At 39.9% G+C, this 21979-nt stretch overlaps 1 protein-coding gene across 1 annotated transcript; it reads left to right on the top strand.

Moving 5' to 3' along the window:
• Positions 1-257: 257 nt before the first annotated feature.
• Positions 258-21675, top strand: LOC118117725 (potassium voltage-gated channel subfamily B member 2). The gene is made up of 3 exons (XM_035170227.2): positions 258-538; positions 2005-2745; positions 15985-21675. The coding sequence occupies exons 2-3, from the start codon at positions 2164-2166 to the stop codon at positions 18004-18006; spliced, it is 2604 nt and encodes an 867-aa protein (XP_035026118.1). The 5' UTR covers positions 258-538; positions 2005-2163; the 3' UTR covers positions 18007-21675.
• Positions 21676-21979: the final 304 nt, after the last annotated feature.

The following is a 21979-nucleotide window of genomic DNA, read 5'->3' as shown; positions in this document are numbered from 1 at the left end:
AAATGTAACGATCAGTTTATGCTCCTAAGTGCATGAAATGGACGTGGCTGAGTGCATAGTTCCCCAGTATCCGTGGTCTGTCTGCCAAGTTAAAGAAAAAAGAAAAGAGGAATCCAGGTGGAAACAAATGTCGATGTGGAGCTGTCCTTGGTGCTGAACTCCAATCCACTCTCTCTCTCTCTCTCTCTCTCTCTCTCTCTCTCTCACCCCCCTCCCCTCCCCCACATCTCTCTCTCACTCTCTTTATTCCTCCAGGCCACAGCCGGTTCACACTTCTCTCTCTGTGCTCACTGTGTGCGTGTCTCCTCATGGCGCTCATTGCTGAGGTACGGCCTGGGACATTTCTTCTCCTGCGCTGTTAGATTTTGTTTATTGCCAAAATGTGGATCTCCAGTGGTCTGAGTGCTGTCGAGGGGCTTCATGAATCAGCGGTCGAAGGGGAGGTGAAGCAGCTGAGATAACCTAGCGAGTGCTATGGTGGGACCTCCTGGAAGTACAAGAGTTCGGCTTTCCCAAAATTTCAGCAGTTTGCATAGAGGTGAGCTACCTGTACATTATTTTACTTAACATACTCTGGTGTAATTGTGGTGATGGGCTAGAGACAGTAAAACAGCCCCGAGCATGTTTTCTATTGGTCCACATATACTTTATATCCACTTTCTACCCAGCCCACCTTGTAGCTGTTAGACTTACTGTGGACTAATCACGGGTTAAGCCTGAGTCCTTTTAATCTCTTGACAATGAATTAGAAATGAACGCTGTCTCGTTAGACTCTAATTCTGGATTCTATGTCCGTCATTCAACCGATATCGACTGATTTGGTCTGGTTTGATAAAGAAAAGCAGTCAGCTATGTAAGCTATTACACCCTTATTAATCTGTTACTCAACTATTAATGGTAAATAAGTCATCCTTGGTTTAATATTCCCTCTGATATAAACTGTGCACTGAGTTGATTTGTCTAAATAAATGTAATGAAATGTAATTTATTTTAGAAAGAAAGGACTGGATAAGATTGATTTCTTTTTTACTGGTGACGTAGCAGCTTGGTTCCTGACGTAGCCGTGTGTCCTATGAGTGTCCCAGGAGGAGATAGACAGTCTATAATTAACTAAGGCAGACTTGAGCCAGGGGAGACGAAGCCTAATGCCACTACTGGGATTTTATGGAACTCCATTACACAATCAGATAAAGGTCCCACAGTCAGAGGACTTCAAACGATAACATAAGCCTTCATGGATCAACTGGAGAAAGGCTTCCTTTTGGATTCCATTCATTAAAAGTGGGATTCATCATGACGGACATGCAGTTTTATTGTTCAGAGGATTCAAATGCCAGTTTTTCCTGGGTATCGATGTGTCTCCAGAGTTAAACTGGACTGTCTACCTCACCTATATCCATAATGTGGCTTGAGTGTGGCTCCAACGGAAATACTCAGACATTGTGTGAGTGTCTGACACTCACTGAACCAACATAGTTTACTGTAAAGTGTTGACCATTGCTTGTTGACCACTCACTGCATTATCTACTGTTACACAGTCAAATAAATAAAAATATAAAAAAATGTTCCCCTGTGTCACATCAAGTAGAAGACCGTTGTTATTTAATTTTTTGTGTTTATATGTTGCATATGCAAAACATAATAAATGTAGCACAGAGTTCCTTAGCACAGAAGCCCTCATTTTATTTGAGAACATAGGACACGATGGTGAATACCCCTTGTACATTTGAGTTAAGCTGCCAACCACCAGTAGATGTTAGGGCCTTTTAATCACAAGACACCCTCTTCTAAGGCAGGCCCACCACAGGCTGATCACACCTGGGTGCATGGTTCATTTACCCCAGTGATCTAAGCCATAATGACACTGAGATGTTTAATTGACAATGTATCATACATCGATCAGACACAACATTGGAACCAGCAATGGGTTTAAATGTTGCAGCTGATGAGTTTATAGTTTACTCTGGTCAAACATGCATCATATTTTATGTTTTGTTTTTCCAGGCATGGATCTAACCAAGAGCTTAGTGGTCTGAGCACAGCCAGTTTGGTGGGCCTGCACAACCTTTTCTGGACCAACCACCACCTTACCATCATTGTACAAGTGACAGACCTTCACACACTCGAGCTCCCTAGTAAGACAACAACACCCACACAGCAGACATGACAGACAGAGGTTATAGCGCATCCAAAGCAAACCTCCGACCCGCCGCACCCCCTGTGCTCCCACCTGAGCCGATCGACATCATTCGGATCAAGGCCCGCTCCCGACGGGTCAGGCTCAATGTTGGAGGCCTCACACACGAAGTCCTATGGAGAACGCTAGACCGGTTGCCCAGAACCCGTCTGGGACGCCTGAGAGACTGCAACACCCATGAGTCATTGCTGGAGATTTGCGATGACTACAGCCTCAATGAGAACGAGTACTTTTTCGACCGGCACCCAGTGGCCTTCTCCTCCATCTTGAACTTCTACCGAACAGGGAAGCTGCACATGATGGAGGAGATGTGTGCCCTGTCCTTTGGCCAAGAGCTGGACTACTGGGGTATTGATGAAATCTACCTGGAGTCCTGCTGCCAGGCACGGTACCACCAGAAAAAGGAGCAGATGAATGAGGAGCTGAGGAGGGAGGCAGATGCGCTAAGGGAGAATGATGGGGAAGAGGAGGAGCATGGCTGTTGTCCCGACAAAAGACAGAAGCTCTGGGATCTGCTGGAGAAACCCAGCTCATCTGTGGCTGCAAAGGTAACAACAGCTGTACACACTACTGGTCTAAAATCGAAACAGTTACAATATCTCTAAGGTCACCAGGACCTGGCAGAACTACACATAGAGGGAGAATGCCTGCAGCCCAGAGGTTGAGGTTGAAATCATTTTCGGGTTCAACAGAGTAATTGTGCCAGTCCTTCATGTTACACATCAAAGTTAGTAGGTTAGTCTTCTTTAGCTTGTGAAAACAGCAATATTACGGGGGCAACGACAGGACATGGACCGGCCGAAACTGACTTTCATGAAGATCAGTGAAACGAGCCCGAGGGGCTGGCACTTTAGAGCCATTTTGCCATGCCCATTTCAAATTACTCTAGAATCTGTAAATTTCCACCACTTTTGAATTTTCTCTGAAGTTTCATGAGTTTTTGAACATATTTAGGCACTCGAAATTGCCTGAATAATAATAATAAAAATAATAAATGCAATTCCAATAGGGTTCTCACACCAGTCAGTGCTCGGGCCCTAAATATAAGCCTTGTGTGGACCATCATATTGAATTGCACTACGGGAGGTGTTGGATCCAGATGTCACACAGATATCATTGATTTGAACAATTTCTTTTCAAAGTTTTTCGTTTATTTTGATGGTACAAAGAAAATGTGAAATATGGGGTCAAATGGACAAAGCCAGACTCCTCAGCTCAACTCGAACCAACAGTTATGAAATTACTATATGTGGTCATTCATAGCCTACATACCTACAAGATATGACAATACTTTTTTAACTGTCTCTTGTTAGACCCTTCATTGAACTGCTAAACTTAATCATTCACCATTTTTCAACATAGTTACAGAAATGAGGAAGCAGGAACCCAGTCAAGTCATGAGGAGAACTTGTATTATTTTTTAATACATTTAATAACATTTTTAATACATTTGAATACATCAATACATCATCATTTCAGTTGTATTCTGTAGGTTCACGAAGTAAACCTTTGTATGCATTTCATCATTGGACAAAAGATGACACAGTGGCAGGAATAATTAGGCTCCTTTATAACTGGGATTGAATTAAATGCATGTCCAAGTTCCAATACAACACAAACTTGATGATTTCCCAACAATAAGAATGTAATACTCAAGTAATTGTATTCAGCCCCAGTTATTCTTCAGAATGAGTCTGGGACACCCATTGAACTCCTGCTCTATGATGAGCAGCCTCCTGTAGATCCATGTAGAAACATCAGGGGCCATTAGAGAGCTGTCTGACTTCCTTCAGTGCTCCATCCTGCACTCTGTCATGTTAGCACCGACTGTATTATAGTCCTCACCAGTGAAAAGGGCTTTGTGTTTAAAGAGTTAATTCACCAAACTTTTCTCTAGCAGTATTTATGCATGTGGACAGGCTGGGTTTTATCTGTCCAGGTTTTCAAGTATCTGTCTCTGACATTGTCGCCTTAACCCCATTGTGACGACATGAATGCAATTCAGATCTCATCATTGAAAAATTACAATTCCCCCAGAGGCAGTGTCCGTGTTACTCTGGATGATCTAAAAACACAGTGAACAGGTTTCAGTGGAAATGCTCACTTCGGATGAAACAGTCCCTATAAATCCTCCTGACAGGACATTCTGTGGATTATTTGAATTTTGGGGTAATTTGGGTAAAGCAGCATTTTCATTGTGTGATAATGGACTCTTAATATCTGTCATAGGACACGTGACTTTGTGCAGCCAAAATACCAAAGTATTGCACATTGGGAGGAGGTTGGGGTTTCAGAGGAAGCTGCAGTAGCAAAAGAAGAAATGGGACATGGACCAAAATCAAAAATCATAGTTCATGTCAAGTACAGAACTTTATCACAGATAGTTTAAGGTAGTTGTTATTACACTGATATATGTATGTATATAGGTTTGGTTTTATAATATCTAAGAAAAGCTTTTCTGCCAGTGAGGTTTTGTCACAGCCATTTGCCATTGAAAGTGACACAGAGGAGAATATGTCCGATTTGGAGGAGAATGTTGAGGAGGACCCTGATTATGAGGCATCCTCTTCTAATGAGGATAAGAGCCTTAGTGCTGGTCCTACTGTTGTCTCAACCTCCAACAGACATGTTTCCTTTCAAAACTGAAAAGTTATCACTGTTGTTGAAGTTCTTCACGTCACTGTTGAAGTTCTTCACTTCAACAACAGGGTAGACTTATTGCTGCTAATATCATCAAAACAGTTCCAGGCCCCACCAGATATGTTGTCAGCCATGTCCAAGACATTAAATCATCATTTGTGCTCTTCATAACATTTGAGAGGGATATAGTTGAGATGACAAAGGGGGAGGCACATGTATGGGTATAGTTGGGAAAACTTGGTTGCTCATTTTGGCAGGATAGTACAAATCCAAAGATGTGTCGACAACAAGTAGTAGGAATACTGGAAGGGCAACCATGTATCTGAAGACATCCCATGTTTGTTGTCATGTCATATGCTTTGATGACAGAGAAACAAGGCAGGGCTGAAGAGACCGTGACTTGATGTGTGCAGGACTGCAGACCCTCCCTGATAGAGTGGTCTTTGGTTGTACACTTGTGTGTGTATGCTGAGAGTAGGAGAAGCAGCTTGTGGCTCTGGAGACACTGTAGGTGTTTGGTTGCTTTGCTCCTGCACTGAACAGCTGTGAGCCATGTTGACAACCCATATTTTGATGCTCTTTCCTTTGTATAGAAATTTTGTTAAGCATATAATGACCCCACCCCACCCCAGCCCACCCCCCCCGCCATCTCAATATGCGATTCAGCTGTTTACAACAGCAACAATAAAAATGGACCAGAGTAAAACCTGTCTTTTCACAGCCGTCACAGGTCCATGTGACCATGTTGTAGGTGTAGTGTCAGCAGGAGGGAAGCTGCTTAGGCTGCTCGGTGCTGAGAGCCGCTGGGTTTGGCAGCAGTGATGCAGCTCAGCTCTTAACCAATGGGAGGGCCCCTTCCTGGTGACGTGTGCAGCTCAGTGCTACTTCTGATTAGAATAGAAGCATTACCTGGTCATTTGGAAGACACACACACAGACACACAACTTTAGCTCAGAGTCCAGATGGACAACAATCTATAATAGTTTAGTTTTATTGGATAATATATAGTATTAAATGTTCCAATATAGAGATTAGTGTCATAAACTTTTCACAATCTTTGTAATGTTCTAGTTTTGAATTTGACTATATTTCTTGACATATTTCCTTTGCACTATATGTTGTAGTGAGACACACACAGACACATATACAATCACACACTTGTTTGCACTTCTGACTTTGTCAAGATACTCACTGACATGATGCATTCCCTGAACTCTTCGAGACTAAATGCCATAACTTCTAAATTTCTCTAATCTTAACCTTAAACTGGATTCTGATCCAACTTTTTAAAAGCTCTTTGAAGGTGGGTCAGAAAGTGAGCACTGTACAAAATGTCCGTACTTCATACAGATACACACCCACATGCACCCACTTGAGAACAATTTCTCAGTCCTGCTTCAAACCCTGGATCTCAATATTAAGTCCAACTGAGTAGTCACCTCACACACACACACACAGTATGACTTAGGAGTATGGCTTAATCTCCTTTGGAGCTTTTACCAGGACTGCTGCTGCTGCAAATAGACAAACTGTTGGCAGGTTTGGATCGTCTGTCCTGGCCAGTGTTTGACCTGTCTGAGCGGGGGTGGGGGTTGCAGGTGGATGGAGCAGGAGAGTAACAAGATGAAACTGTCAAAGACAGCAAGGTGGTCAGGGTGGTCAATCATCATCTAAACATTTTAACCAGACAATTCTGAAAGTAAGATTCAAATTTTGACACAAATTAATTATTTCAAAAATATCTATGCCAGACACCTTTGGTCTTTATTCCTTGTAAGTATTTCTTATATACCGATTAAGAGTATTTAGGCATTAAATCATTCATTTACTGACGACACACACACAAACACACAGAGGGTTTGATGAATCACTGGTCCATAGCTGGCCCTCCACCTCTGACTCTGCTTTTAAAATATTGTTTCTTTTTTGACCCTGTGGACTGCTCTGTGTCAGTGGTGAGGAAGATTCTCTGCAGCTTATAAGCAGAAGTTTTCTTACAAGGCATTGTTGTTGAATGTTGGTTTACTAGATTCTTACTTCTTTGCATGGTTGTTGAAGACAAGGTGTATTTACAGATCTGTGTTTTATATTTCTATTTAAATAAAAAATATAATTGTTATTATAATTATTATAATTATTATTATGTGCAGGTTTAAATGAGAGTGAAAGTTAAGGAAATTAAAAGTTATTGTTGTTTTACTTCTTAAAAACATCCATTTCAATCAGGAGAGACTTTGATTCAACGTTTTAACAAACAGGAAGTGATGTGAAAGTTATAGTGTTTGGCGTATTAGACCCCTATGTGACGTCATCGGGATTAAGAGGGGGTGGAGCACAATGTAGTACAGGAATTCCCCCGGGGTCTAGACAATGTTTGTTTGTATGGCCCATATTCATGAATAATGGTCCCAAAGGGCTTAACATAGTGCGACATCCTCTGTCCTTATCCCTCAACAAGAGTAAATCTAGCAAAAAGCGCTTTTAACAGGAAAAAAAAAAGTATCAACCTCAGAGAGAGCCACATGTGAGGGATCCCTCTCCCAAATGTATTAAGCGCATTTGTTTGTTTCCACTGGAGTAGTTTATTATTTATTAGTGTGACTGCCTGACACACTTGCTTATTAAACTGCTGCAAATTGAGCATCTAATTTATTTTATATATATATATATAAATATATAAAATTCACTGCTGTACTTTTGTGCACACAGTTTGTGTTGTGTGTGTTGGCTTATGTTTCCTGTTGTGCAGTTTGTTTAATCCAGATATGCAGCCCTGTGCATCCTTTTTCACATTGTGCTATATTTACAGGTAACAATCCACAACAAGCTGTGTGGTGCAGGAAAAATAACATGAAAGGTGAAGACACTTAAAACCGAATGAGTTACTTTTCATAAGAAGCATAGCCATAAGCTGCCAGTCAAATAGAAGCAGTACCTCTTCATGGTATCATATTCTTAATAAGCTGTTTATACTGCATCTCTTTTTTGATTTTCATTCTAAATCTAAATGAGTCATTGCTTGCGTGTTGTAAGAAGCTAAGTGGCTCCCCAGGTCCACAGTTTACTGTAGGAGGAGCCACAAAATGATGTGGATTCACTTATGTACTTTAGCCTTTTGGTATTGAAGGCTACTTCAGAAGACATTGATTTATCATTCCAGCAGATAGAGGCTGATGCAAAGTAGTTTGTTCATCCTTTCCACTGTAAATTAGTTATGTGTTCATCTGTGAGAGGTCCACAGCCAGCTGCCAGGCTGTCTTTCTGGGTTGTTTATTTGTTCCATTTGAAGTTTTGGATGCTTGGATTGGGTCTTTACGTCAGAGTTGTAAATTGGCTATGATTGACCAGTGAGACTAATCCTGTAATACGCACACAGAACGCTCTCATTAGCATATGACAGTAACACAGAGGTGTAATAAAGACAGGGCTGCTAAAACTTTATGGATTTTTTGATGGTTCTCCTCCACCCTCAACCCAAGCATGAAGAAGAACTTAATTATATCATGTAACTGAGCAATATTCCTCAATTTGCGGAGAGCAGATGCTCTCCGCAAGTTTCCTCAGATTCACATTATAACAATAGTGATGATGTGAATCATTTCACTTTATAAAAGAAATCAATAATGTTAATTGGTTAATGGTCTGTATGTATATAACGCTTTTCTAGTCCTGACCACTCAAAGAACTTTACAGTACTAGTCTATTGCCATTCACCCATTCACACACACATTCATACAGTGCATCTATGAGCAGCACTTCTTTCTATTAGGGGCAATTTGGGATTCAGTATCTCGCCCAAGGATGATCGTATATTCTGTTATAATGACAAGTTGTATGTTATGATAATGGGAAAATATCTTGTTATAAGAATGGTAAATGGACAGTATTTATCTATCTCTTTTTACCATTCAAAGCACTTTACAGTACAAGTCACATAAATAATAATAATAATAATAATAATAATAATAATAATAATAATAATAATAATAATAATAACTTTATTTGTATCGCACTTATCTAAACAAGGTTACAAATTGCTTTAAAAAATCCATGGCAAAAAATGAATGAACTAAAATAAAAGGTATTCGATTCAGTTGAATTTTAAGCACCAAATCATAACATATTAATGTCGAGACCTTAACATTTATAGAGAAAACCAACAGTTCCCACAATTTTGTGACTCACCTATTCACACACCCAATCCCCACCACCATATATGCAGCACTTTTTCTATTGCACCATTCCTACACTCCGGCATAGCAGGGGTTCAGTGTCTTGCCGAAGGACACTTCAGAATGCAGACTTGAGAGGCCCTGGATTGTGCCACATATCCCTGGGTAGTAAATGACCCTCTCTCCCTCCTGAGCCATATAAAATAAACTTTCCACCTTATAACACGATAGTGGTTAATCTTTCAGTCTTTATCTGTATAGCAATTGAACTTTTTTTAATGTGGGAAGTGTGAATTTAAGTTGAAGTCACCATCCGCGGTTTCAGTCTCTGGCTGTATATTGGGTACTTGTTAAGACATTTGCACAGTAGATATGCTACTTTTTGTTTTTCCTGCTTGCTTGAGATTAAACAAACCTTAATTGCAGAATTGACTGTGGCAGTGGCACCATCCTCCATCGTTCAGCATATTTTGATTTGTCTTTTGAATAACCCTCATTGCACCTTCAGATCCCCAGATTTCCCCCTAGAGGTCTCCATGGCCTCGCCTCATACAGCTGCTTTCTCTTCATCAGTGTGTGGCAGGTGTCATCATGTTTGAGGTCACTCTTGGTTGAGAATCTCTGTTAGAATAAATGCTGGATTGTTCACTTAAGAAATATTGCAGTCTAGTACATGTGGGGGGGGGAAACGGCTTGTGCCTCCAACATCTGCTCTGCACAGCAACATCAGTGAGCTGGGAGGACTTCTGATTCCAGGTGTGTTGAAGCTGTTGGCTCCTCAAAAGGCTGCACATATATTGAGAATAACAATAACATTAACTCTTCCATTGGTATAAGGGTATGTGGAGGTACGTGTCACTACTGACAACATGCTCCTTATGTTAGCAGTGGAAGTAGAACATCTGGATTAGTTGACTGGATGAATAAGTTAAAATCATTATAACCTCGGTAGCCTTTAAGAGCAAATGAAAACAATATGACTGGTGAAAGCCGCAGTTTCAAACTGTGTTGCCCTCTGCAGATACAGCAGCTGTCCAACAGATCCTGTGTCTGTAATTCCAGTAATACGTCTTCACCTATTGATCAGGTTTTGAGTTTCTCTGCCAAGTAACTTCTTCCACTCGTTCATTCTATCATGTGTTTGCACTTCCTTTGCCATCTCTCTCTCTCTCTCTCTCTCTCTCTCTCTCTCTCTCTCTCTCTCTCTCTCTCTCTCTCTCTCTCTCTCTCTCTCTCTCTCTCTCTCTCTCACACACACACACACTCTCATACTGGCCAGAAATAAGATTATTTGGACTTGTACCATTTGCATATAAAGCAGGGAAGTGAGATGGCATGTGGTCACTGAAGACACATTATAATGTCATAAACTGATGAGCGCAGAACTGTTTCCTTAGGATGGCATCACCAGAGAGTCATATTAATATAGGTATGACCTGGGTCATATTGTTCAGAGTTCTTTGTTGGTGGATCAATGTTAAATGTTGTCAAAGTGTTATTGATCAGCTGAATCTTAAATTGGGAACCTGTATTAGTTCTTCCTGCACTGTGCAGGTTCCAAAGCAGCTTGTGTATTCCTAGTACTGCTTTAAATCTGACCTGGGTGCCAAGGTCACAGCATTTGGCAGCCATTAAGCCATTAAGACGCTGAAGGGTGGACACACTTTGATATACCCGCTCTCTATACTTTCCTGTCCTGTCTCTCGTTGGTTTATAACTTCTCTCTTGTCTTTCTCTGTGTCTCTGTTTTTTCCCCTGGCTTTGAACAAAGTCACTCTATGGATGACTATTATTACGCAGCAACTCTATACAATGTGCAATGCTATGATGATTAGTGACATTTAACATGACTCTGAGACACCATACAATCTCTTGTCGGAAATGGCAGAGACAATCCTTCCCTCTCGGGATTTCACTGGAATTGTCACAGGGACAAGTATACAAAAGAAGAATAATGCTTTAAAATAATTCCCCTTAACAGATCATTACCTGCATGCCAGGTCACAGTGTCAGTTCTTGGAGTGACACATTATCCTACACTTATTTATTCATAATCTTTGTATTTTTTTTATCCGTTCAGTGAATTGAATTGGTTATGAATCGCATTACTTTTCATCTTAAGCCAATATGCTCCTTATACATTTTTAAATTAAAGAAATCCCTCTTTACATTGAAACAATCATAAAATGACATAAAACACAGAAGTAGTATTATCAAAAGAATATCGTGAGAAACAAAAACATTAAAAAACATGTTTTACTTAAAATCTTTTATTATTATTAATTTATCAAAATGATTATTACCATATGCCATTTAATTTAAAGACAGAAGAAAGAGAATGTTTCTTATGAAATACTAAAAGACTTTAATTATTCCTGTGGCTCTGGACTTAATGGTAACCTATTATAAAATCAAAAGGGGTGTGTATATCCATATGGAAAAAGAGAAGTTATGTCATATTAATCATTTATCGTAGTTAGAAAGTGGATTCTTGTTACAGGAACTCTGGATCATAGTAACATTATGTAGATACGTCCTGGTTCTTTGACATAGGACATACATTTTCCTTCCACCCACACTCAAGGTCAGGTCAGTTAAAAATACAGAAGGTGCTGCATTGCTGTTGCTCTTACTAAATATTTAGGCAGTAGCTTTATAAATATATCATCTTGTCAGTAGAAACTGCTTTGTTTAAATTGATGCTGATGGATGTTTCACATTATGAAAACTGACCTGAAAACAGCAATAATTGTGACTGTAGAACTTGAACCTCAGAGGTGTGCACGCTCAGCACCACTCTGACCACCACTCAGAATCCAGACTACATTTATGATATCATCTGTTTGCACTCAGATGGATACTAACAAAATTAGGATGTATTTACTTTCACCATTTAGATAGCCCTTATATAATCCCTCAGCTGTCATTCTTTTATATCTATCAGATGCAGGTGTTATTATCAGTCTGTTTTGACATTCAATATATTATTATTGTTATTATATTTGTATTTATTCATCTCATTATATAACACTTTACTTGTGGACCAACTGTTGCCTGATTCTTCCTGTTGGAGGAGGAAAGAATGAGTAACCACTTCTAACCTCTTTCTATCCTTTCTATAGATAGCAACGCAATCCTATTACAATTATCCTGAAATGTCTTAGCAAGGGCTGCAGAGAGAAGACTCAGACTGCACATGCTTCAGCTACCTCACTAAGCCCGTTTTAAAACAGGAGGTGTAGATAGTAGTGTTGAATCCCTTCAGTGACCCATGCTGGGCAAACTAAAATGACTGTAGTTTATAATCATCCAGGAATGGGAGTGAATATGGGCAGGGACAATGAAAGTGTCACAGTTTCCTCATCTGTGAACTTAAATACGAAGGAGCAAAAATGTATTCACTCTGTTCACATTTTACTCAACAAATTAAATATTGATGCTTGAATATCTGCTAGCCCTTTGACCAAATCTTTCTGGTATAATATTGATATGAATATAATATATACATAATATACACAATAAAAATCCAAATGTGGTAATAAGTGTAGTAAAGTAACCACCAGATTTGTTTCAGATGTCTATATGGTTCAACCAAAGGCAGATAAAAGACCTGTTCAAAGAGATTAATCTGTGAAATACTGGTGCCCTAATATGCATTCATTATTGTCTAACCAACGGAAAGATCATCATGAGTTAATGCGTGACTCATTAAGGACTAAGGCATGCATTCATCTAATGAAATGCAGACTGAGTCATATATAAATAGTAATTAATCAAGTCTGCCATTATGGATTAATTCCCTACCCACGTCTAGTATATTCATACTGTTTATTAATGTGTTAATTACGAAGCAAAACAGCAAAACAGTCAGTTAGGTCGAAAAGTCTGAGACTGTCTGTCCTGTCTTTATAAAGGAAAAACAAATTGATAGTTTGAAAAAAACAAAATCTGAAAAAGGTTTTGCAAGATCTGGCAAATTTTTGTATTTACTACTTCAATGTACTTCCATTTTTTTCAACACACTTCCGGTTCAGTTCGGTCCCATGGAAACTACAGCAATGGAGTGGTTCATAGATCTTTACTTTGAGCTTGGCCTCAAATATAAAGATCAAAAATCAGTGCTTGGCAGTAAGTACGGGTTTCACATAAAGGAAAGACATCTCAAGAGAATACTCGGCTCAAGGGGACATGCTTGTCGCAAAGCATACTCTGACCTGGTGGTCCTGGGTGACTTCAAATGCAACCAGCTGCAGTTCTACTGTAGGCAGATTCAGGGGTACTGCAAAGATCTCTGACTCAAACATGTGCTTAACCCATTGGCAAAAATTAAATCAAGGGTTTTCCTATAAAAATGTACACAGTACAGTAATGCATGCACAGTAAGGGATAAAAATGTATATTAAGTATGAATAGGCAATGGAGTTGGCAATTTTAAATGCAATTCAGTTATATTTGTAGAGCAATACATTTTCATATAATTTGAAGAACATATCATGTACACAAAGATAGAGAATTGCTGATCTGAAGTAATAGGAATTTAATGTTAATGATAAATTACTCGACAAGCAAAACTTGTAAGAAGTTTGTAATTTAGAATTTAGAGTTTTAGGAGAGCTTATTTTATCATGATCACATTTTGTGAGAACAGCCCCTATTCTTCATAGCAGTCCTCTGATTTTGTCTTTTCAACATTCAGTGGCTCTGACTATAGGCTGACCATTTCTTTAGGAATCCTGTGGCTCACAAGATGCCCATTGGATAGGGTTAAGTTGTGTATTTTTCAGGCTACAGGGACAGTACAGGCCAAAAAGTCAATGGTAGAGGTCAATTTTTATATATAAATATGACATGTGCAGTTCTAATATGTAAAAAGGCAATTACTTCCTTCATTCAGAACATAATTCTGGTAATTCTGTATTTTATTTTACTTTTATTCTCTCCTGTCTACTCTGAGCACTGGTGTTTTTTTAACAGGTGGTGTAGCAACCAAGTAAAATACATTTGGAACGACATCTGGCTGCAATGACACATCTTTGCAGCAGAGAGTATAAGAGAACGATTTGTCTGTCACACAGACAAGGCTGTCTGGTGAATCTGAAGTTTAAAAAAAGTTCCTAAGAGTCAAGAGTTACAGAAAAAAGCGTATCTATTTGTCAGGCCAACCCTCTAGGGCAGGCGTATACTACTGAAATTCACAGAGGCCCAGATGGAGAATATTTCTTTAAGCAAAGATCCGCAGCATCATAATGTCTAACTAGCGTGATGATTCAGTGCAACACAGTCCCTTATGAACCCACTTTCAAATTCCCTAGACCCAGATTTTCATTTGGATCAGCTCAAAACTCATATCAGTTCCCTAAAAATGCCGGATTTTTTTCATCAAGATCTTATAATTAGTCTATGTGAAATCAACAAAAATGCTGCAAAATGCTCTATCTTGCAATGTTTAAGAAAGTGGGGGGAAAAAACATACCCCTCCACCGTGTTTTGTGATAATCTGACCAGTAGTTTTTGCATAATCCTGCTAACTAGCAGAAAGACAAACAAACTAATGCAGTCAAAAACATAACCTCCCTGACAGAGGCATAGATAAGATGTATCAACATCTGTATTTAGTCAACAACTAAATGCCATATCAGTGACACTATAATGCAATAATATTTGAAAGATATTAATTCAGTTTCCACATTGAACAGGAGGGATGAAGGATGAACATGGAAGTCTGAATTAAAACCATTGTTTCTGTGTACTTTTCTCTTTTTAGACCACACAAGGTGAAACTATTTTGTCTTTCTTTTCTCTGACTCACCGACTATTCTTTCTCTTCTCTTGCTAAAATGTGTATCTCACTGACTCATTTTATTTTTTCTTCTTCTGCTAAACTGATGAAGCTGCCACCATCAGCCCATTTTTTCACTTCATTGAAAAGAAAAAAAAATGTACTAACCGGTAAACCTGTAGGCCTTGTTTTTACATATAGGCAGACTGCAAATGGGATTCCCAGGTGTGATTGGGTGTGTCCGGGTCCGGACCTTTAATCAATTAATCATATTTTCTGAAAAATGGCTGAAGATTGTTGAGTTTGAGGAAACTGAAGTTAAAAATAAAAAGTAAATGCTGTAACATGGTGACTGGTCTCTATGTTTCAATGCAACTTTATACTGCTAACTAACCTTGCTCGCACACATTTGTTACATAGAAGGCCCAGCCCCCCACAAAATAATAAAACTGAGAGAGTTGATATTTGACAGTCAGACGAATTTTTTTCATGTGTGTTTTGAAAAATGTTTTCAGTACCAAAAAATATCTTCAGTACCCATTTAGATAAATGGGCATCTCCAATAATGCCTGACCCCAAGTCCTTATTTAAACAAAGTGCATATATAGTCAAAACAGACAATTGAATAGGATTATCACAATGCCTGTGCACATTACCTTTATGGGCCTATGCTAGCAGGAAAAAGGCCATAACTTATTACTAAAGAATTCTATCTGACCTAAAGCCATTATGTTCTCATATGTTATATGGCTAATGTATCATAAAGAATAGCATGGGCTTTTGTATGATTGTCATTAAGTGTGGCATGAAGTAAATACATTGGATCACCAAAACCATTAAGATTCATCTTCTAGGGACTATCCAATAGTCGGGAAGATAATTTACTCAAATCCAAACAGGTCAACTGCATGATTCCATTGAAGGATAAATCAGATGATTAGTCTGTCATGAGAGCTGATCCTCTAGAGAACGTGACAAACCACCCACAGTTATGGAGGCGTTTCAATCTAAACTAAGGTTCTAGACAAAGCAGTAAACACAGTCATTAAGCTAGGGTGGCCAACAATAACAAAAGGGCTCTGCATCCCTTCATCTGACTATGTAGGGATATAGAGATATGGAGGAAGAACAAAATGTGTTATGCAGTATATAAATATGTTAATACATTAACCTTCAATCTTAACTTTGTCTTGCAGGTACTGGCCATGATCTCCATCCTATTTATTGTCATTTCCACCATCTCATTGTCTCTCAACACATTGCCTGAACTGCAAGTGGTAGATGAATTTGGCCAGTTCAATGACAACCCCAGTCTGGCCCACGTGGAGGCTGTGTGCATTGCCTGGTTTACCATGGAGTATATGCTGCGCCTGCTCTCAGCACCCGACAAGTGGGATTTCATCAAAGCACCACTAAACATCATTGATTTGCTGGCTATAATACCTTACTATGTGACCCTCTGCCTAACTGAGTCTAACAAGAATGTGATGCAATTCCAGAATGTGCGCCGTGTGGTCCAGATCTTCCGAATTATGAGGATCCTGAGGATACTGAAGCTAGCCAGGCACTCAACAGGGCTTCAGTCTTTAGGCTTCACTCTGCGAAGGAGCTACAATGAGTTGGGTCTGCTCATCTTGTTCTTAGCCATGGGCATTATGATCTTCTCTAGCTTGGTGTTCTTTGCAGAGAAGGATGAGGATGCCACCAAATTCACCAGTATCCCCGCCTCCTTCTGGTGGGCTACAATTACTATGACCACTGTTGGTTATGGAGATATCTACCCTCAAACCCTGCTGGGTAAGATTGTGGGAGGGCTTTGCTGTATAGCAGGTGTGTTAGTCATTGCCCTTCCTATCCCAATCATTGTCAACAACTTCTCTGAGTTCTACAGAGAGCAAAAGAGGCAGGAGAAAGCAATCAAGAGGAGGGAAGCCCTTGAAAGAGCCAAACGGAGTGGAAGCATTATCTCTATTAACCTAAAGGATGCTTTTGCACGTAGTATGGAACTCACAGATGTGTTAGTGGAAAAGAGAGAGGACAGCAAGTGTCCTGTGGATAATCACCTCTCACCCAGCCGCTGGAGCTACCACAAACACTACACTAATGCCGAGGTGGCTACTCCAGCTAGGTCTCAAAATTCTCATTATCAGGAAGTAGCTCAGCAGGGCTCTCCTGAACGAGCCAAGCTCTCATCTAACAAAACTACCCCTCAACACCTCAGTGCAAAGAGGCTAGAAGAGACGTACAACAAGACAGCAACCACCCAGGAACAACGGGACAAAATTATAGAGGAGCAGGTAGAGATGAAAACAATGACCTCCACACAAGTCCAGCAAGATTCCCCTGATGTCAGCATTATCAGGAAATTATCCAATGTAACTGATGATATTTCAGTGGAAAGGGGGGGGGGAAGCTCTCTTGTGTTGAGTGCTGAAGGAAGTCAAACTGGTGCTAGAAACCAACGCATCCCCCCTCCTTTGGATCTAAGTCAGATAAGCACCATGGAAGTAAACAGGGGCCCTGACAGCATCCAATCAGGTACTATCATCAAAGAGGGTTTGTATGAGTTTGTGTCTTGCCCCAGAGGAAGTGGGGCTGGGGATATGAGTTTGGTGTCACAGAGTGTGGAAAGCGTTGGAGCTACCTATGACAGTACCTGTAGCTCCTTGCAAGGTTATAGCAGCACCCAAAAGTCAGGAGCCCTAAAGGTTGACTTCATTGGATCCCAAGATGACGTGCTTATGGCTGTGATGACACCTAATGCAACCCCAGCCTCTACTGGCTCAACTAGGCTTGCTCAACTACTTTCTGATGACATTATCTCCCGGTTTTCTCCACCTCCAAGTTATGCAACACTGGAAGTTAAGTCTCCGCTGGCGATCCTGCAATCCCCATCTCTGCCCCAGCAATCTGTCAGTCCAGGCTACTCCCATGGGGGAGGTGAGGGCTCAGCAGCCAGGAGCTTAGAAGGTGAAGGGCAGCTCACAGGCTTAAGCCACCAGAGAAAGAATCACATGGAGAGGTCTGTCATTGCCTCAAGTAGCAGTGTTAGCCCACTGTCGTCAAAAGCCTGCCCCCTCAACTGCACCCAGCAGCTAGTGACTATGGAAGGAGGGGAGGAAGGAGCAGAGGAGGAAGCAGAACAGTGTGGAGAGAAACAAGAAAATCACATTGTTCAGGACGGATGCATGACACCACCCTGTGAGACGAGCATGTAAGCTTAAAAGCGGAGGAGGTTTACTGACAAGGACGCCAACTGATGGGTTGAGGAAATCCCTCAAAACTTTTGGGCTCTCACCTCTGTCTTGGCAAATCACTACTTTCCACAAACTGATATCTCTTTAGTGTTGTCACATGGATTCTTTATGAAGCACTGAGGGAAGTCAGAAGCACAGGCCCACTGTCTGGGGAGAATCTGAAGGACACTGTCTCATGTCAGTTGTTACTGACTTGTTCTTTGAAGACCAGACTAATGGGCAAGAAGAGAAAACAATGACAACTGATTGATCTCTTAGGGCTCAAATGTGAGCATAAAAAAGCCTTGTGTGAATGACAACATTTACGACTATCCTGGAGAGGTCTTGTGTACAACTCAACAGGTATAAATAACTGTTTCGTATTACTTGCTATATAGGCCTATTTATTTTGATGGACTACTTGCACCAAGGAAAGACAGAAGTTGGAGGGATATTATATTTTTATATTTGTCTAATCAACTTTTGAAAATGTATCTTTTGCAAGACTTGAAAATCTATGATCAGTCATTATTCTGTATCATGATATCTCATCACTATCACAGTACAGGTATAAGCGAGAATCCATGTCAAACACAAGCACACAATGAAGGACAAAAAGTCCTACTCTAATAACTTAGTATGACACATATAGAATTGCACAGTCCAAAACTAAATATACATCTTCTGTACACCGATGCCTGTCTCAGTGCTTCAACAATGGATGTTCGTTTTTCTATAATACCTGCACTGAAAAAAGACTCTTGAAATTGAAAAGGGAATGGGATAGGGATGAAAAGGTTATTTTGTTTAATTGCTAGACCACTGTTTGCACACAAAATAACAAAAGAGAGATCTTGGTCTCACATAGAGACGGGTGAAATGAGCAGACAAATAAAAACAGAAAGACAGAGAAGTTCAATGATTACTCATGTTTGGGTCATCACACTCTGCCCGTCCTGAATGTATTATGACAGGTGAGTGGGGCTTACTCCAATGAAACACAAGCTCTTTACGTGACTGACATATCATACCATCTTAAATTCAGGAATATCAACTGAGCAGCTTGACAACAATCACCCAAACACCCTATCTGTTTTGGTCTCTGTGAGACTAGTGTCTTATTTAAGATGGTTTATTATAACATTGGTCTTACCTGTTATTGTGAGAATAATTTTATTCTGAAATAACAATGATGTACTATCAAGTTACTTGCTGTGATCTGGGAACATGATGACTTCAAAGAAATGATGAGCAATAAGTCAGAAGGCACGAGCAGTAGGACATGTTGGAAGATAATGAAGGCAAAAGTATTACCCAAATATCCATCATGGATTACAGACCCACCACCGTAATTGATGCCTCAGTAGGCGTCAAAGAAAGTATCTTACTGGTTTTAATGGTGCAGGAGCGGCATCCAACAATTTTCCAGTTTGATCAGCCAGGAGTGAAAGTAGTCAAGTTTTTTTTTTAATTCTTTATACTTCGTTACATTTTTATGAACAACCCCGTGCCACACTGAATGTTTTCAGGGAGAGGTTGTCTGAAAAGTGTGCCATTATATTATATTACAATTATTTTATAATTAAGACTGTAAATACATAATTTTTTCACCCCACCTTCAATAGTGACGTTTCTGAACAGGTGTAAATGCATTTAAACTACTTTCTTTCAAGAATTAGTCTCTTCAAACTCTTGGCTGCAGTTGATATGTTGAACGTTGTTGTAGTGATGTCACCATGCTCACAGACCTCAGCAATTCACCTTGAAAGTGTGTCATTCTAACCAAAAGAAGAGATGGGCAATACTACTGAAATAAGACCAAGTGGTTATTAACAATATATCCTTTGGGGGAGGAGGTGTATGTTCACCCCACTGGCACTCAGTCATGCAAAGGCTGCACACATATGAAGAATGTGGCCCATTAGTTCATGTGAATCCACACACTGTGCGGTCCTAACTAGCCCATGTCCATGTATGATTGCTGTAGAGAGTGTGAAAGCATGTGTCTGTGTGACTTGTTTTGCATGGGTGCTGATTGTAATGTAAAGGTAGTCTAACAGTGACCTCTACAGGCATTCTCTAGGCACTTGAATGAAAGGACCGAATGCCTCTTTAGCACTCTGTGTAATGGTATTCAATGTATAGGCTCTCTTTTGTTTGGATCAGTTGTGCAGTTTGAATGCATGCTGATGCTATCGAGCGCACATTTAGCTGTGGGCACAACCGATTATTCACACACAGAGTGAGCGTATGGTGATGGGGCCTGTCACAAGGTGTAACATGTATTATAATTGTGTTCCCAAGTATTCCAACTTTTTCTAGATGAAGATTTAAAACTAATTTAGTGCATTTTTTAAGAAAAACTTGAAGCTGTGTTGTTAACATCTCAGTATATAAAAAAAGCGTGCCTTTTCATAAATTTATGAGAAGGAAAAAAACCTGTACAGTATGGCCAGATTTTTGTTTTATTTGTCTCTCTTGATTTTTTTCTGTGATAGTGGATAATCTGGGTCTATATCTCAGGGTTTGCATACATCTACAGCATTAAGTTGTTCTCGCACCAACTTTAGCGTCAGTTATTTAGTTTTCATGCATCATGGCTTACATTTCTAACCTCACTGTGTCGCGATGTCATTTTATTTCAGCAAATGAAAGTTTTTGTGGAATGCAGTGGCTTCAGGTTCAGTAGCGAGTTCAGCTTGGCTCACCTTTGGTGCTGCCGCAGCATCCTGTATATGAACTGCAGCACTATACTAAAAGGACAGCAGACATTAAGTAGGGGTTAGTCAACCATAACAAAGACAGATGCCACCACAAACGGTTTAAAATCATCATAATAGGCAACCATGTCAACCACCAGCAGTCAACATTTGCTTCTGTAACTGATCACATAAGTAATGAAAGCTAACTGAGGGGCTTTTCCTTAGATGGCGCTGTTGAGCCATTTTGCCACGCCCATTTCAAATTACTCCAGAATACAATCACTTTTTTGGGGTTTTGAATTTCCTGCAAACTTTGGTCGGAATTTGTCATGACATAAATATATACACACAAAAAAAATTGTAAGTTATTAATGGGATTTTTCCATCGCTATACACTGCAGCTTGGGAGCAACTGAGCCCAGGGATGCTCTGCTTAGATGCAAATGATTGATTGCTGGAAGTTATTGTGTAGCCTTTCTTGGTTGACATGTGTTGACATCTGTCCTCATGCGGTGGGAATGCTTAGTGCAACTTTGCTGCTTTGTTTGATTATATGTGGCTTTGAGCTACCAAAGGTGCTGGTTATTGTCACTGTTGTACATCAGGGACTTGAACACAGCTTTGGCTCTCCTATGCACAACCTCATGTCCACACAGTCATTTAAAGAATCCCACACAGTTTCCATTTGTATTTGTTCTTGTAATCACTGAGCTTTTGTACAGTTAGATATCATACACTCATATACACCAGACACTAAACATTTGCTTCTGCTCTTTTTCTTTTATCGTTTCTTAATGTTTCTTCCACAATCATCTACTTTGTTTAAGAGTAGCCTGTGTGATGATTAGTTTCATTCATTATTTTTAAGGCAACATAATGTTGGTGAATGATAGTGAATTATAGGGACTTCAGTTACCAATATGCAAAACAAATAAATATATTCAAGTGACCTACCTTTGTCTTGTGGTTTTTTTTGTTGTCTTTTTGCCTTTTTGTGTGTGTGATATATATGTGTTTGGGCATTGTTGAGGAATTCTAGTGACAGCAATTCTAGCCATTCATGGATGTGCTGTTAGAATGGGTGACACACGTAGAGGAAGATATATGGGGAAGCTGTGGGAGACATCTTCAGACTTTGGGTGACAATTGCTCATTTTACTCTGTTAGCGTTTGTATATTGTTCAACCTTCTGGCCTCCTTGATGCATCAAGTCTACTTTAAAATATTTTGCATTAGACATCAGCTGCTGCCTG

This window comes from Hippoglossus stenolepis, chromosome 11 (genome assembly GCF_022539355.2).
Source record: "Hippoglossus stenolepis isolate QCI-W04-F060 chromosome 11, HSTE1.2, whole genome shotgun sequence".
In the NCBI taxonomy this organism is placed as follows: Eukaryota; Metazoa; Chordata; class Actinopteri; order Pleuronectiformes; family Pleuronectidae; genus Hippoglossus; species Hippoglossus stenolepis.
Note: the sequence above shows the minus strand (reverse complement) of the source record. Positions and strands in the feature narration are given on the sequence as shown.

What these genes read in the sequence shown, in the direction of transcription:
- LOC118117725 (XM_035170227.2), top strand. Translation starts at nt 2,164, where the DNA reads ATGACAGACAGAGGTTATAGCGCATCCAAAGCAAACCTCCGACCCGCC. An exon ending in GCTCATCTGTGGCTGCAAAG is followed by an intron (nt 2,746 to 15,984) that starts GTAACAACAGCT and finishes TTTGTCTTGCAG; the next exon opens with GTACTGGCCATGATCTCCAT.